The 17,285-nt window shown below is 38.2% G+C and overlaps 2 protein-coding genes across 3 annotated transcripts; one reads left to right on the top strand and one right to left on the bottom strand.

Moving 5' to 3' along the window:
• Positions 1 to 83: 83 nt before the first annotated feature.
• Positions 84 to 5,170, top strand: LOC106916904 (uncharacterized). Its single transcript, XM_014985512.2, has 6 exons — positions 84 to 147; positions 448 to 703; positions 778 to 923; positions 2,253 to 2,392; positions 3,288 to 3,446; positions 4,195 to 5,170. The coding sequence occupies exons 2-6, from the start codon at positions 468 to 470 to the stop codon at positions 4,372 to 4,374; spliced, it is 861 nt and encodes a 286-aa protein (XP_014840998.1). The 5' UTR covers positions 84 to 147; positions 448 to 467; the 3' UTR covers positions 4,375 to 5,170.
• An 830-nt stretch (positions 5,171 to 6,000) lies between these two features.
• badb (BCL2 associated agonist of cell death b) lies at positions 6,001 to 13,057 on the bottom strand. Of its 2 annotated transcripts, none has more exons than XM_014985517.2 (4): positions 12,891 to 13,057; positions 10,952 to 11,104; positions 10,170 to 10,387; positions 6,001 to 9,672 (listed from the first exon to the last, which is right to left on the bottom strand). In XM_014985517.2, the coding sequence occupies exons 2-4, from the start codon at positions 11,094 to 11,096 to the stop codon at positions 9,535 to 9,537; spliced, it is 501 nt and encodes a 166-aa protein (XP_014841003.1). In that variant the 5' UTR covers positions 11,097 to 11,104; positions 12,891 to 13,057; the 3' UTR covers positions 6,001 to 9,534. The 2 variants fall into 2 exon arrangements, with proteins under 2 accessions (XP_014841003.1, XP_014841004.1); XM_014985518.2 differs by having other exon boundaries at positions 10,170 to 10,384.
• Positions 13,058 to 17,285: the final 4,228 nt, after the last annotated feature.

Raw genomic sequence — 17,285 nt, 5'->3', positions numbered from 1 at the left:
GCTGCTCTGATTGGCTTCGTCTTCATCCAATCAGCGGCGCCAGGGCAGATGTCACTATGGTGACGGCAAAAAACCGCCCAATTGTGTGTCACATGACTGCCAGCTGATAACAGGAAGTTTTTTTGCACGTTGTCATCGTTGTGCAAGGTAGATTTTTATTGTTTAGTTGACATTTTCTGCTGCTCCTTGTTAAAAGTGAATAGTTTAGGGTTTATGTTATTTTATCTTAAATTCGTTCAACGCAGAGTAGTTAAAACTGTGATGTTTATGACAATTTTAAGCTTATACCGATCATTTAGCTGTCATTATTGAATGGTGTTAATAGATTTAAGTTCAGTTTTTAAACTTTGCTAAACCTCTTACATTTACAATGCTTTAATGTTATTTCGCACCATTTTATCCTAGTGTTTAATTGCCATGCACCATGTGTTTCTGCATCATTGACAGAGCTGGGTTTTCAGCATCAGATGTCTTCCCATTCTGTTGCCCTAAACGCCGGGCTTCAGATGCCTCTGCTGGGTCTGGGGACCTACAAGCTCTGTGGCCCTGCAGATGTTTATCAGGCTGTGGATGCTGCTCTGGCTGCTGGATACAGATCCTTCGACAGTGCAGCAGTCTATCGCAATGAAGCTGACTTAGGCAAAGCTCTGAGAGAACTTCTTCCAAAACATGGCTTGACTAGAGAGGATGTGTTCATAACCAGGTGGATTTTTTTTTTCTTCTGTAGTTAATTGTTTACATTGTGTGTAATGTCCTTTCCTCTATGTTTTGCTGCAGTAAGCTGGGCCCTAAGGATCAAGGTGTGAAGGCGATGGACGGGGCCCTCCACAGTTTGTCCCAGCTGGACTTGGAGTACATTGATCTCTACCTGATCCATTGGCCTGGTACTCAAGGACTGCAGGTAGCTGATGACCGCAACCCAGGTACAGGACAGACCGTATGATTGTTTTCCTTGGAAAAATAGCACTTTCATTTCAATGCTTTTCCTTCCACTCTGACTCCCTCAACTTTTGTCACATTGCAACCACCAACTTTAAAATATTTTATAGGGATTCTATGTGCTAGTCCAACACAAATTACTACTAGAGCACAGCTTCTTCATTTTTGCACAGGTAAACTTGTTGTATGTGTTTCTGAGTGTTTGGTGTTAGACATAAATGTTTCTTAGAGTAGAGATTGACTATTTGTGATTGTTTTCTTGTATTGGCATCAGACACCGGGTTTCTTTAAATCAAGGTTAAAAACCCATTTGATTAGAGTTGCCATTGACTATTTCTATTGATCAATGTTCATTTGCTTAATGATTTTGACTATGGCATTTGACAAAACTTAATGTTTTCTGCTTGTTTCATAATTGGTTGCTGCGTTATGTTTTTATGATGTAAATCACTTTGAACTGCCTTGTTGCTGAAATGTGCGCTAACACTTTATTTGAAGGGGTGTGAATAAGACTGACATGACACTGTCATAAACATGACATAACACCTGTCAAGAACATGAAGGAGTCTTTATGAATGTTTATGACAGTTGTCATGAACTGTCATTTGGTAAATAATGAAACTTTTAATTCAAAGTTGCTCTAAAAGTTGCATTAAAAGTGCCAACTTTGCATGATTTTGTAAATTATGATAATTTTATGCAAAGTTGGCATTTTTAATGGACTTTCAATGCAACTTTTAGAGCAACTTTACATTAAAAGTGTTATTATTTACCGAATGACAGTTCATGACAACAGTCAAACATTCATAAAGACTCCTTCACGTTCATGACAGATGTTACGTCATGTTTATGACAGTATGATGTCAGTCTTATGCACACCCCTTCAATAAAGTGTTACCAAATGTGCGCTATAAATAAACTTGATTTGACTTGACCAATAAAAACCTCACTGATGTAGACATTTTTAATCACAAAGGTCCAATTAGCAAAACCTTGAGACTCCAAAAAGAAAAAGAACTTCTTCAATTTATATCAGGATTAACTTGTGGCTCTTATAGATTCTTCATAGTGGTTGTTTTTAGTGTTTCACCGACACATTTTTACTCTTAACTCTTGTAATTAAGATTTTACGCTGGAGATCAGCTCTCATTTTACTTCAATATAATATGAACTAATATCTCAGTGGTTAAAGTGTTTTTTATTTGCTGAAGAATTAGTGGATTATGTGCTGAATAACACTGACCTCTCATGTTTGCTCCCTAAAATATAGATGCAGGTTTTGTGTAACAGGATGATGTAACGTTTGATTCCAGGTAACCGAGCTCAGAGTTGGGCTAGTCTGGAGGAGCTGCATGGTCAGGGGAAGCTGAGAGCCATTGGAGTCTCCAACTACACACCAGCACACATGAAAGCTCTGATGCAAAGCTGTAAAGTCCCTCCTGCAGTCTTACAGGTAGTCTTACATTGCGCATTATCTTGTTTAATCACAGTGGATTTCTGCATGACTGTGTCTCTTACATCGTTCAGCTCTCCCAAGTTCTCACTGCAGCATTTCAAACCAGGATTGAGTTCTGAACTTTGACTAGGCCATTCCAGCACCTTAATATTTCAAGGATCAACGTTCTGTTGATGACCCATTTTGGTTTGAGTATTAAAGCTGCGGTATGTAACTTTTATTTAAAAAAAAACAAAAACAACTTTTTTACATATTTGTTGGAACTCACCATGTCATGACAGCATAATATGAGACAGATAATAAGTGAAAAAATCATCTCCTCCACCTCTTTGCTGAGTTACTATCACAGTTTCAAGAAATGCACAGCTCCCGACCAAAAACACCCAATCAGAGTCAGGAGGAGGGGCTTAGCGCTGTCAGTCATCGTCATGAACGCGCTGCTAAATGTGCTAGGAATAGAGAAACAAATTACCATTACAGTAAAACCTTTGATCCGCCATCATCGGTGGCCATGCTAACTAGCCTTAGCATTCACGACAGACTGTAGTAGCAGAGAACAAAGTACTTGTGATAAGTGAAATTATCTACCAGTAGAACAAGATATTTTTCCAGTCACCTTGATAAAATAACAGCCAAAGTAATTTTCTGTTAAGAAATGGCTTAGGCTGTTATTTACGGATATTATAATTGGGGGACAATGTCTTGTTCTACTTCACATTAGTACTTTTTCAATATTAAGGAATTATTTACTTAAAACAAGCTAACATTTGTTGCTGAAAAGTTACTTCTCAGTTAGTTTTGTCTTATTTCAAATATGTAGACCAAAAAACTCAGTAATATTTGGTATTTTTGCAGTGTTTCTGGTTTATTTCTGAATCTTTGCTTCCTGCAGGTGGAGTTTCACCCGCGGCTCTGCCAGCCTGAACTGAGGAGTCTGTGTAAGGAGTTTGGTGTCTGTTTTCAAGCGTACTCATCTTTAGGGAAAGGAGAGCTGCTCACTGACCCGGTGATCCTGGAGGTGGCAAAGAACTCCAAACGCACACCTGCACAGGTACACGTCACTAACTGTGTCTCCATTAAACATGAAGCTGCACAATTTGAAATTACAAAAATAAATTTGCTCAACGGATACACGCCAATTTTGAAAAAACTCAATTTTTTGATAAAAGCGTTTTTTGAGCTGGGATGAGATTATTTTTCAGCCACGTCGGCATAGATGTATGTCACAGAAGTGAAACGGAAACACGTTTTCTCATCACACGAGTCACATGATTAACAGCTGGATGTTATGACTTGTAGCAGGATGATGGTTTGCTTTTGTTTTAAACAATGTGATCCCGGCTCCTCCAGAGCTCTCACTGCATCGCATAGTTCATAAAAAGTCGTGTGTCATTTGAACGTTTTGAATCCGTAGCTCTTCTGTAAAATGACCGACAATAGTTTCCCCAAAATGTCGCAAATGTAGCCGAACCCAAGCGTGAGGGGTTTGACGCTCCAAAGCCTGAATAAACGCCAAAACCTCCTCTCATGGCTGATGCATGATGAGCGCTAGCGCCGTGGCTGATGAATAAATCTCATGTAACCGTTTACATCTTCAGCTACCATGGTTTAAATTACTTATCGCTTGAACAAGCTTATTTAGATGCGATTTTAATTATTTAACAGAAACATTACGCGATTGTAAAATTGTGTTTTTTCAACATTAGCAGAATATAGACAAAGATTTGTGCACATTTATAATTTAAATGCAGCTACTGTTTCAGTGCCAGTATTTTAATTTTTTTTCCTTTTGTTACCAGGTTTTGTTACGCTGGGCGGTGCAACAGGGCGTCCCGGTTCTTCCCAAATCCTCAAATCCAGAGCGAATACTCCGGAACGCCGAGGTGTTCGACTTCGCCCTGAGCGACCCGGATATGGACCGGCTGTCGGCTCTGGACTGTGGTCAGAGGTTCTGCTGGGATCCATCGGAGGTGGCCTGAAACAGCAGCCGGGGGTGGAAACAGGAGATCTGCCATGACGTTTTAAAACCTCAACAGAGGGAAAATGCAGACGGGATATTTGCTTCGTAGTCGAATCTCAGTTTGCTGTTTAAACCAAGAATACAGGATTTCTACACATTTTAACATTTAAAGGTAAAATTATTTTTAAAATGCTGCTGTTTGCACCTCTCATTCACACAGAAACAGTTTTACTGTGAGAAAAACTGAGATATTTGCCAGTCGCCCACCATCACTTCCTGATTTCACAACAAAGCAACTTTTGTTTTGTTTTTTTCATAGATACCTCACTTTGTTCTGACATGAAAACTTCTAATATGTGTTGAAAACATTGTGTGGTGAAAATAAACAAAAGTCCAACTGTCATTGTTACCAACAGCAGAACCAATGGGTGTTCCTGTTTGTGGACCAAAGCTGAGCAAACAAAGGTTTCTGTTTTTGAAAATATCCTTAATAGTTCAAGCTGAGGCCTTAAATTTTGTTGTTTTTGGTTATTTTCATGCTATCTTTAGTGTTAAGTGTGTCTTTATTACATGTTTGGTGCTACAGTATAAACTATCTTCAGCAATAATTTCACTGTATTTTGTTTAGATTTTACATGACTGACCAACACAAAGCAGTGCATATCTGAAGTGGATGGATAATTATACATTTTCTTCACAGGTACACATTTATAAAAGTGCATTTGTGTAACTCTGATGTCTTCAGTAAATTGTAACAAAGTCCCTTCAGAAGTTTTCTAATTAATAAACAGTCACCTGTGTGCAATTTAACCTCAGCATGAAACCAGATGTTCCACATCATATTTTGCATTGAAATCAACACATATATGGCAGCACTTGTCCATTACCCACTGGCAGCCATGTTGAAACAACTTTTAATGAAATAACATACACAAATACGTACCATAAATGTTTTTTTAAACAGTACCTGTAAGACGGCTGCTTAAAAGAAAAATGCAGTAGCTTACCAGGATAACTTATAATCTTCATCTTCCTTCTGCGACTAACGTCGTCTTCTTAAGTGTCAGGATCGAACAGCATCACACTTCAGTCTCTCTTTCATTGTCGCTCTTCGCTCTTGAGCTTGTGCTGCACATTTTATGCGGCATTCAAAGCATGAAAGAAAAGTAGCAACTTATTGTCCAGAAAATACAGTACAGAAAAAGCTGTAATGCTTCACTTGTGAAGGTAAATCTGTTGCGCTCCTTCTCGACACTTTAGACAACAACTCTAAATGTCGCACTGCCACGCAAGTTAAAAATAAAAATGTTAAAAAAAAAAGATTCACACGGTGAGAATACGCAAGGCATTTTTTAAAATCTAAACTTATCCGAAACTGGAAATGAAAAGTTAACCCATACTATGCCTTGTTATAAATAAACTAGTCTGTCAGTAGAACTAGTACTTTTTCATCAATGTTAAGGAATTATTTACTTAAAACAAGCTATTATATATTGCTAAAAAGTTACTTAAAAGTTAGCTTTGTATCATTTCAAGTGTACCTAGACAAAAATACTTGGTAAGATTTGGGGTTTTGCAGTGTTTATCTTTACAGCTTTCAAAGCATCGTCTTTTTACCAAACGACAGAAACCAAGACGACTTCAGTCAATCTTAAAATCATTTATTCATGACAGCATATATCGATTTTCACAGCTGTAGAGAAAATACATTTACAAAAAGTCATTAAAAACTGAGAAAAAGAATAGAAAAGAAAAATCAGATAAAATTCAGTTTTCTTTACACACATCTGTAGATTCAAGTAATACTAACATCGTATGCAAAACTCCTGGTGCCCATGCGGGTTTTTCTTTACTCCACAGATTCGCTCTGTCAGAGTCTGAAATGTCCCTTCTTAGTCTGGACAGAGAGCTCACGTCCGTCTAAACCTGCTGTGCTATTTCTGGAGCTCTAAACGGGGACAGCGAGCGTTTAAAACTGGTTCAAGGCTGGCTCTGTGTTGATTCACTGGTAACAAAAACGTTCAAGGCAGCTCATTGAATAACTAAGCACTTAAAATCCAGCTCAGCTTCGGTTCGGATCTAGTCCCTCTTCCAACATTAGAGTTCAAGTAAATGTCCACCTATGGAGACGTAAAGCTTTCCTAAGTGACGAAATCAAAGTGAAAGAAATGGGATCCGCCAGTAGTCATCAATCGTTTTTAAACAGTTGTTGGTTCAGTCTCTGTGGCACCGTTCAGATTGTCTGGAGTTCTCAGATTAAAATGCATACCAGGCAAAAATAAACAAAACGAAAAAGCTACAGAAGACTGAACCAGAGCCATAAAACGTTATTATAGACAAACCCGAGCACTTCACAACTCAACCCTACAAGCCGAGAGGAAGACGATAAGACACAAGCAGAACGAACTTATCACCATTGCTAATAATCACATATTAGACGAGCCTTGCTTTGTTTTTTTAAACCAAGCTGTGTATGAAACGCTGATTTTATATGAGGCAACAATGATATCCAAAAATGTTTAAATATGTGCCAAGAATTGCTCATAAATCAGAGTACAATACAAGTTATTCCAGTGAGAAGAAGTTTATCCACACGCTGATGAACAATTTTTTTATAAAAACAAGAGTACAAAGTGACTTTTCTGAACAAAGTCTGCGGAAAGTTTGGATACAAAAAGCATCTCGTCTTTAAACAAGACAAGATGAGAACTCCTCCTGCCATTAGTTGAGGCCTGCAGCAGCCGATTCATTTAAACAGTAACATTTATCACAACAGCCGTGGATTGTGCAAAGCCTATTGCTTACTGAACAGCTGGGAAACCTCGTAAATAAACTTCTGGTTAATCCATTTTTATTTAAAACCTCCACCAAAGTCATTTGAATAAATATTTACAACATATTTACAGCTAAAAATCTTTTTTTTTTTTCTTGTTTGTCGTTTTTATTTTTTTGCTTGTCCAAGTCTTTAAAAAGATAGGCTTGTTTTGTGCTTTTATATTTAGGCTTTAATGTCACCGGCTACAATCTAAACCCTGAAGTTTTATAATATTTGTGCATCGTCACAGATTGTCCCACTAACAAGATTGTTGTTCTTTTGATAAATTTGTTCTAATAAAGCAGTTCTCTGATAGTCAAGCACGATTGTTAACGATAGAATAGGCTTGCAAGCAGCGAAACGAGAAGTTTGTATTAAAAAAACAAAACATTAAAGGTTCCTGGATTACATTAAAAATCACGACAAAACTGTGAAGAAACAGGGCTTGTTTTAACTCCTTAAAGGGCATTTATCATCATATTTTACATTAAAACCTTCAAATCTTGAAATGTAAAGAATTCCCCATCTGTTTTTCCAGTTGTGCTTAGAAAGTAATCTTTAAACCACACTTTTCAAAAAGAAAAACAGAAGCCTTTCGTCAAGCTCGCAAAAACAGGAAGGCACTACCATATATAGACATGTCTGCAATGGAACAGTCCAGAGATTTCTACCAGGAAGGATTGTTTTCTTGACCAAAAAAAGACATTTAATCCGATCATACTGAACGGATCTGCGGCTGCCAACCTGAAGAGGCGAGTATGCAGCACAGATAACAGGTAGTCAACAGCCTGACCACTGAAGTGGCCGCAGTTGTTGTTTGTGAGCATAAAGTTTGCCGGAATAAGGAACTGACATGTGAAGCATTAGCTTGAAGTGACTTTTTATGGGGAAACAAACTGTAGATAGACAAAAGTGGCTTTGAGTGGTTTTACTGAAGAAGTCCTCGGAATCAGGTTTGTACAGCTACGTTACCATCATGTAGTTAAACCTTTATTAGCAAAACGCACTTATGTGGAGGAAAATGAGACGTACATAATCACTGCATGGCTCCCTAATTTAAAATATTCTGGTTTTTCCAGAATGTTGCTCCAAATTACAGTTTTTTTGGTCGACCACAGAGAGCTTTTAAATCCATAGGTTGGGTGCCGGTTTGTCGAGTCTCGAATCCACTGTTTGAGCGCAACTTTGTTCCTGATTTCTTTTTTCTAATTGAACAAACTGCTACAAAAATCTTGACTTTATTCATTTAAATTGCAAGCTGAAGACTTTTCCATTGCTGTTTTTCTTAGGCAAACCTCGAGTTGTGTATTTAAGAACCAGTCCAAACATCAGAACATAGTTATAAATAAAAAAAAAAAGATGTAAAAATGATGATACATGCCCTATAACCACTTCATCACTTCTCCCAGAAAAACCAGTTTGCCTCTGGACTTTTTGTACTTGTCTTTGGGTTTCTTTGTCCAATCTTGCAGTTGACTGAAACAAAATTTCTCCTCTACTGTGAGAAAAAAATGAATAAGATCGACCAAAACTAGCAGGCAGAAATGAATCATAACTGATGGGAATGAGGTGTAATATCAAAGATGGTACCCAATATAAGTAAGATTATGAACATTTATCTTCATAACTCATAAAAGTAAAATATCATCAATGGAAATTGGCTGATATGTAATGCATAAGTACATACAAGTACCAAATCCCAACGGACATCCCAATTTCTAAAGCCTATAGAGATAAATTATGAGCATCAATCAGTCAGACTTTGATTGTCGATAATATATTTGACCGTCTAGATCTAGATTTTATTGACCAAGATGCTGAAGCTCTGGGAGAGAAGTGAGGACAAAATGATGACGATGGAAAAGAAAACAAATGAAAAACACGAGTTATTTGCAATCAGTATTCAGCAACAATATTGCAACTGCATTTTCCCGATATCCAGCAGATCGGTGTACCGTTGGGGTGTACGGAGAAGGAGCAAACTGAGCTGTTTACCAAAACAAAAATCCAAATTGGTGCATTTGTTAGCCTCTGGTGCAATAAAATAAACTCCAATATAAAATACCAACTTCTTCCATCCACTAATTGCAAGTCTAAATAAACTTTTAAGATATCATCTCACTTTCGCCGTATTTTGACTTACTTTTCCTATGACACAATGGACAGCCTAACATTACTAAATTACAGCTAACACTTAATAAAAAAAATCTAATGTGTATAGCAAAGACATAAAAACAAAACCTATAAATGATCTATTTAGCCAAGTCCTTAAACCTGGAAACCTTTTTTCGTTCACAGGTTGTTCAGTGGTTTTTCTCCCCACCATAAAAACCTTGTTCAACCCTTGTGCTCCTCTCTGAGGGTCTACTCGGTGCGGGAGGCGTGGTTTTCGTGGTGGTTGTTCTCTCCCTCCGTCTCCTGGTGACTGAAGAGGTAGCTCCACCAGCTCCTGGAGTGGTGTATCGGTCTGTTCGACCCGGTACTGCTCACCTTCCTCATTTCCTGGGTGACACAAAAGCAGAAACATAAAACAATTGCCATATTTAAGTAGTAACTAAACTCCAAAGAAACTTCTCTTTTTTGGAAGATAAGATGCTCGAATTGGTTTTTAAAGGTGCTGCATTTTGGTGTAAATTTGTTAAACTCTTCAATAATTTGCCTGAAACGGTCTCAGTGCTGCGGGAGCTGTGTGTCTGAGTTAGACCATTTTACAACCATACCTAATAACGGCACACTGTCTCAAACAAATAGGAGAATCCCACCGCTTAGGCACCATTTGACTGAAGGAGCTTATTTCTTATTTCTTCCTGACCAGAGCCTCGCTAACCCCCTCCACTCATCCCCACATTTTGCCACGCCCCTAGGGGTCTCTTGGCTCCGCCCACTTCAGTTAAACTGTTCTAAACTGGGCAGGGGGCGGGGCTTATGCTTTCACAGACGGGCTGGATACACGTTAAGCTTTTTTACATCAATAAAGCTCATAGATTTCTCATCCTCACCCCTTTATCAAGCAGGTTGACAAACTCATCGCTCATCCTCCGAAGCTGCCGGCCGTACTTCTTGGCGGCCCACAGGGAGGGGGGAGCTGAATTAGATCGGCCCCTGAATGGAAAGCCCTCAGTGGGGGTCCCGACCTCCTCTTCCCCCCTGGCCTGCAGCTCCTCCTCTCTGGAGATGGTGGAAGCGATGGACTCAGAGTTCAGTCTCACCCGACCTGCTAATGAGAGGATAAAGGACAAATGGGCTTCAGGGTTGTTTCTTGGAATGTGTGTAATGTTTCCCTTTCTACTGCCCAGGTTCTGCTAATTGATGCCAACAAAGCAATTAGGGCAGAAGACAAAACAACAAAACAACAGACGAAAATCTTGGAGGTAAGAGATCCAAGAATCCCTGATATTTATGCTACGGTGGAAAAACAAGTTCTTCAGCATTCGTGAAAGAAAACAATGAGATACATTCTTTGTTTGCCTAGCATGAAGAGTGAATGTAATGATCAGTAGTTAAAGGTTCAACTACACACAATGAATTCAGAGCTGCTTGGTGAGAAACTGCATAAAAATATCTAGAAAATATATTTTTTCTCAAAATATTTTATTTATTTTTTAAGATTTCTTCAAAAAAAGCATAAAAACCAGAGTTTATACTGATGTGAAAGCTTGCAGTTGCAAATGTAATTGCACATTTCCTGCAGGGGCCATTTTCTTTCTATATTTTATCTTAACATTCACCCATTTTATAGCCCCACTCCACAGTTCCCGTAACATCCTCTCTGTTTGCCTACTTGTAGATCGGAGCTCAGGAAGCGTGAGGGTGTGGCGTTGACTGAGCGGCCTCTCCTTTACTTGCATTAGCTGCAAGTTTCCTCTTTCCTCTACGTCTTCCGATGGCTCCGAGTCGCTGTCTGAAATTGTAAATTTTGCGTCCATCGTAACATCTGGAGACAAAAAGACAAACTTAAGGGTTACAACAGCAAGAAATAAAAGTGTACGATTGATTAGACTCCATTATGTCCTGGGGAGTCGCATTTTTGGGTTTCTCAGTTGGAAAAAGAACAAGAAGCCTCCTTGATGTTTGGATTCCCACCTGAACGTATCACACACTGAGCCAGCATAACAGGAGGAAAGGTGCATGTACAGATTAATTATTGCTTTTGGCGGGTTTTTAAAAATAAGTACACACTTTGCTCTACATATGCTTCTTTAGAGTTCAAACGCATAAAAAAAAAAGAATTGTATTGTTAATAGAGCTAATTTTTGGTTAGCAGTTTAATGTTCAACACACCTAAATTATTATTTTTTTTAGTTAAATTCTACAGCACTAATTTATGTGATTGTAAACTTTCAGTGGAATGAAGTTCAACATCTGCATTGAAGCATTGGTTATCGATCATTGAGAATTCTTCTAGTAGTTAGATATTTATATTTATGCTCTTATTTTGATGAGGGCTAAGAATGTTTATGTAGCACCTCTGTTTCCACTCAAGTTCTCCATCTTTATTCCCCCAATAGTTTTATTTCAAACAATAAACACAGACACAAAATCCATTGCTGCCACAGACCATACAGAAATGCTGTCTTATTCCTCCTCATATAAAGCACATATGTGTAACTTTCAGCAGAGTTTCTTTCCAGGATGAAGGCACAGGTGGAGCCATCAGAGAAAAATTACTTTTCAATAGAAAGTACTCCTGGCTCATTGATGCTAAGGTTAGCTGAGTTTTCTTTCAGAGCTATGTGTTCTGTTACTTTCTTTCCCACTGAGTATACTGATGGCGTACTGTTTGTTTAGCTGTGTTTATTTCCCAAACAAGGCCAGAGTAAAATCTTTCCAATTGAAAGCACATCTGAGTGTTTTTCAACTAAACACTTTCCTTCTTGCCGATGATTCAAAATGTTTTTGTTTGGCTGTACTGCATTCGCAATGCCAGTGATGTATCTTTCATATAGAAAGTACTCCCAACTCAGCACTTTTTACTGTTTAAAGAATTCTTAGACACTTAACTTTTTACATTAAAAAGCCAACTGACTTTGAATGCACTGTGTTACAATTTGGACTGTTTGCAACTGGATCTGAATAGGACATTATAATTAGGATAAATTGTGGGGACAGGAATTAAATTTTAACCTGAAACTTGAATTGCTATGTAACTGATAATTTTAATTTCTTTTTCATTGTGAATTGACTATGAATAAATAAACCGAGCTGAACTAAACTAAGTTAATACTCATATTCTATTTTTGACCTGGGAGGTGAACTTCTCCTCAGAGACAAGCCCGATTAAGCAACATTTACTCCAAATGTATCCCAATAATAATGTTACTGCTCCACATATTAATATCTAAACATCCAGGACACATAAAATGTCTCATTAGTTTGAGTTTCTGTGAAGGAACCACATGTGTTAACACACCCAGCTGCTATCAGCTTCGCTGCACTGACCCCAATAAACCGGTCCAAAGGTATTTCCAAGGAACAGCCGCACAAAAACAAACTCTTTTCTTTCCCAAGACGCTTTAATAAGTCATATTATTGATGACTTGCTCTTACACATTTATTAACAGAGGCAACAAACCGTGTTCAGCGGTCTGAACACTGCCTGTCTTGTTTTGTTGTTGTTGTCGGAGGAAGACAAAAGAAACTTCGTACAGGGCGGAAGCTGCTGTGGCCAGTCTCCGCTAACTACGGCTTTTAAAAACGCTTCATGAGGCAGGTTTCCTTACCCGAAGTCTCTACAGCATGAGACCGAGGAGTGAGACTGTGACTTTAGCTGGCTTCATGCGGCGGCAGCTGTTGTTGTTCTCATCCGCGTCTCGTTTTTTACTCTGTAACACACTTTAGCTCCGGGCTCACCCAATCGCCGCGCGTCAGAGCCACTTCGCGGCGTGCTGATGTCACTGTTGCGAACCGGGACTTGTTTGTCTCTTCGGTTTACCGTAATGTAAGAGGTAGGTGCGCATCTTACATTTGGTTTACGACTGTAGTGTTCAGACTGTCACGGGGGGCAAAAATCTCAATTAAATCTAAATAAATAAATAAATAAATAAATTCATTTTCTTCTTGTTTGCTTAATAATAAATCAAAAACAATATTTAATGAAATGAGCAAGAATCAATCATTGTATATTTGAAACATGACATTCATGGCTTAAGAAAAAAAGACTAAAGAAGAATAAAATTTCAGGTTGATAACTTCTGTCTAGACTTTCAGAAACAAGAACAGGACATGCTGACTGATTCTTTAGTTAAATTTAAATAAATGCTCACTGGATGTTTGTGGTTTTGTTTACAATCAAATTTAATTTATATTATTCGTTTCACTTAAAGTTTTTTGTTTCAAGAATATTTGAACTTGCCAGTATCAATAGAAATTGCACCCTAACATTTTTATCTGCATTAATTTGCATAATTGGCTAAATAAATTCAAAAGTCATCCTTAAATCGGTGTTTAGGGGGATGTAAAATCATTCCAGGGGCCATAAATTGCTCCTAAACCACATTTTGGACACCACAGTTTTAATAGGGGATAAATAAATGTAAAAACGGGAAGTAGCATGTTTATTTATTTAGTTTTAGTTTCATTTCATCAGGAGGTTATCAAATATAACTTCCTGAATCACAGGGTAGAAGTTAATAAAAGTGGCTCTGACACTTTGACTCACAATTTGATTTAGAACTAGCTTTGGTCTTTTATTCTTGTAATTTCTGTACATAAAACTATTGATCTATAAATCCATACACATATTTATGTAAGAAATATAAATATTACTGATGTTTATTCCCCATGTTTGTGTGATATTAAGGTTCGTGCCTGCACTTGTTTATTTTTTTCCACTTAAATAACTGGCGATAAGAGTAATCAGGCTGAGGAGACAAAAATGTAACGTGTAGTTCCCTAGTTGACCAGCAGGTGGAGATGTTTGAGTAGAAACTGAGCAGATGTCTCAGTTTCTTCCTGGTAATCCTGGTCTACATCTTCCCTCCAGGTTTATTAAGTTATAAAATAAAATTATTAGCAAGACATGCAGTAAAAAAAAAAATGGAACTGTACATAAGCTACTAATGCAAAATGTTACTACAGAGCGTATTTGTAGTGTGCAAACTGGTAATCTTACAGGGGTTTCTCCTCTTTACTTTCTTTCTGCACATCAAAGGTGGAAAATTCAAGTGTGCAATTATCTACCATTTATATTTAGAGCCTCTCCTGCTCCTCTTCTAACCCTCAATGTTGCTGCTCTTTCTGCTGGGAGGTTTGAGACTAAATTAGTCTATTTTTCTTTTCTAAATCTTTAATTGACACTTGCAGAGGAGAAACCAGTTGTGTTTGTGCCACTGTGATGCAGCTTCCTGTGACTGGATTCATCCAAACAGAACTAATGTGAATCTCTGAGCCCAGGAAAGTCTGCACAGTCGTCTTCTCTCACTCTAATGGAGGAAGCTTTAGGAAATCATCGTTCTTGTGCCCTTTTCTGCACTCTATTCTTGGAAGGATTAAAGGAAAATATTACATGAGAGTTCTGGTTGGATTTCAACTTCATTCCAGAGCCATAAAATTATTATCCATGTTAATCTGATGTGTGCGCACACTGGCTCCAAAGCTGTCAGCCGTGATGAGTGTGTGAGCGGGAGAGAAAGACCTTAAAACTTCAGACTGCGACTGGTTGCTTGTAAGTCCGTCTGCTGGGTTTGAGAGCAATCTGAGAGCCATACAATTAACATCCATTTATATCTCCCTGCACCAACCTCACCCTGCCTCCCTGCCCCTCATCTGGGGGGTTATTTCGGGAAGCGGAGGCGTATGCACTCCCACACTGTCTCCAAACCACCACTCAGTGTGTGTGTGTGTGTGTTTGCGTGTGTGTGTGTGTGTATGTGTGTGTGGCTGTTTGAGTGCAAGTGCAGCCATGTTCCTCAGCTTCCCCTCAAAATGTTCCTTTCAATTTAATGCCAGGATGCTGACTGTGTGGCTCCGCTGCAGCCACTCGCACTGTGTCAAATGTTTCTTCTTTTTCCTCTCTGAACATCAAGATCTCTTACAAATATCCACACTCCTTGATCTGTGGCACATTCTGCCTCAAACCGACCAAAACCTCTCCTGAAATACATCAGGATTTTATTTAATAGACGTGATGAAGTAAAGCTTGAGAGAAACGACCTGCTCATGGTGATGGCAGCATCATGCTGCGGGGAGGCCCTCCTTAAGTAGACACAGGGAAACTGTTGTGAGTTAAAGCTGAATGCAGTATGAACAATCAGATTCTTCTAGATGACTCTTTACCCTGAACGACACGAATCAAGTCAGTTTGCAACAAAACCCGTTCTTTGTTTTTAATGACTTTACCAGCTTATGACACTCTGCACTGTTATGAAGTGTGAGTTTGTGGATGGACAGCTGGGAATATGATCCCTATGATCCCAATAGGGATCATATTCCCAGCTGTGGGAACTTTCATGAAAGTTTTCATGAAAATATATGATGAAAAAACTTACACAAGTTAGCAAGAGCCAGGAAACGCAGGGAACACAGGGAACCAGAGTCAAACCAAAACAGAAATCCAGAACAAAAAGCCAACAAGATAAAATGGGGACATTAACGGGGTACAACAGGATTTATAACAGGAGGATCCAGCAAGGAGTAACTGAGAATGAGATACACACACACACACACACACACACACACACACACACACACACACACACATACACACATACACACATACATACATACATACATACATACATACATACTGGGGAGGTTGAGGAGAGAGAGAGAGAAAGTGGCACAGGGGGCGAGCTAGAGTACACAGGGATCTGGGAAATAAATCTAACACTAGAGCTAAGAAACATAATTAAACTAGACCAACAAACAATAACTAGTCAGAAGAAATGAAACGAGAATCAGTCAGAGAGGACTGAACAGACACAAGACCGATCTAATAAATTAAAGGAACACCGAAATTAACAAAACCCAGAACCAACTCAAACAACCCAAAATCCTAACATTAACGTTATTATTTTATTTTATTTTAAATTCCATTAATTTAATTGGCGAATAAATATAACACGTAATGTGTCATGGCAGCAGACATCTACCGTAAGCACTAAAATGTATCCATAGATATTTGACATTTATAATTTTAAATGTTTTTTTATGAAAATATGTATATATACTGTGGTTCTATGTTTCACCTTTTGAATAAATATTAATTTACACAACATGTAGAAACACAATACAGATGTTTCTACATGTTGTGAATTTCATTCATAATAACAGGCTTCCCCTATTTTATAGAAAACTATAATGTGGGTTCTGTTTTAAGATGTAGTTTCTTTCTAATATGTAGTTTTCTTTTTACTTTTGTTTTCTTCAGTTCTTCTCGTCTTATTCAAACTAACATCTGACACTAGGTCACTAACACGTTCTTTTTTATTTTCTAAAATTACACAATTCAAGAAAATCTAAATATTGTGGCAATTGTTCAAGTTGATTTTTAAAGCTCATATTAATAAAATATTTCAGAAGTGAAACCAAAGCCGTCTCTTTGGGTTGTAAAAGCTGCTGACTCCTTTTCAGAAACACAGTCATGTTAGAATGATGCAGTCAATGTTCAAACCTCAATCCAACTCAGAATCTGTGGCAAAACTTGAAACCTGATTTTCACAGCCAGTACACATTCAATTTTACTGGAAATCCTTTCAGACTTTTATGTTAAAATGTTACAAATAATTTATTTCTCATTACCATGAAGCACTTCTGTTTGTTGGTCGTTCATGCAGGATTTAGAGATCCACAAAAACTGACCTAAAACATACAAAACTAAGAGGAGCAGGAGGCTTTCAGTGCACTGAACCCCATTGAAAACCTCCTGGTTATTCCACCGAATATTTATTTCTGAACTCTTCCTGTCTTGAAACATTAGTATTGTTGTTTATAAATGAATATAAACTTGTTTTTTGCATTATTTCAGATCTGAAAGCTCTGGATCTTTTTAGTTATTTTGACTATTTGTCAGGAAGTGGGGGTGTTGGTGGTGAGGAGAGAACGCTGAGACCCAGGTTATGGTGATGATGTATTTAATGGTGAAAAATAGCACACAGTCCAAGGCAGGCAGCACGGCA

The sequence above is a fragment of the Poecilia mexicana genome, unplaced genomic scaffold (genome assembly GCF_051168715.1).
Source record: "Poecilia mexicana isolate PSO_F unplaced genomic scaffold, ASM5116871v1 scaffold_18, whole genome shotgun sequence".
In the NCBI taxonomy this organism is placed as follows: domain Eukaryota; kingdom Metazoa; phylum Chordata; class Actinopteri; order Cyprinodontiformes; family Poeciliidae; genus Poecilia; species Poecilia mexicana.
The sequence above is the reverse complement of the archived record's forward strand: the minus strand, read 5'-3'. Positions and strand labels throughout refer to the sequence as shown.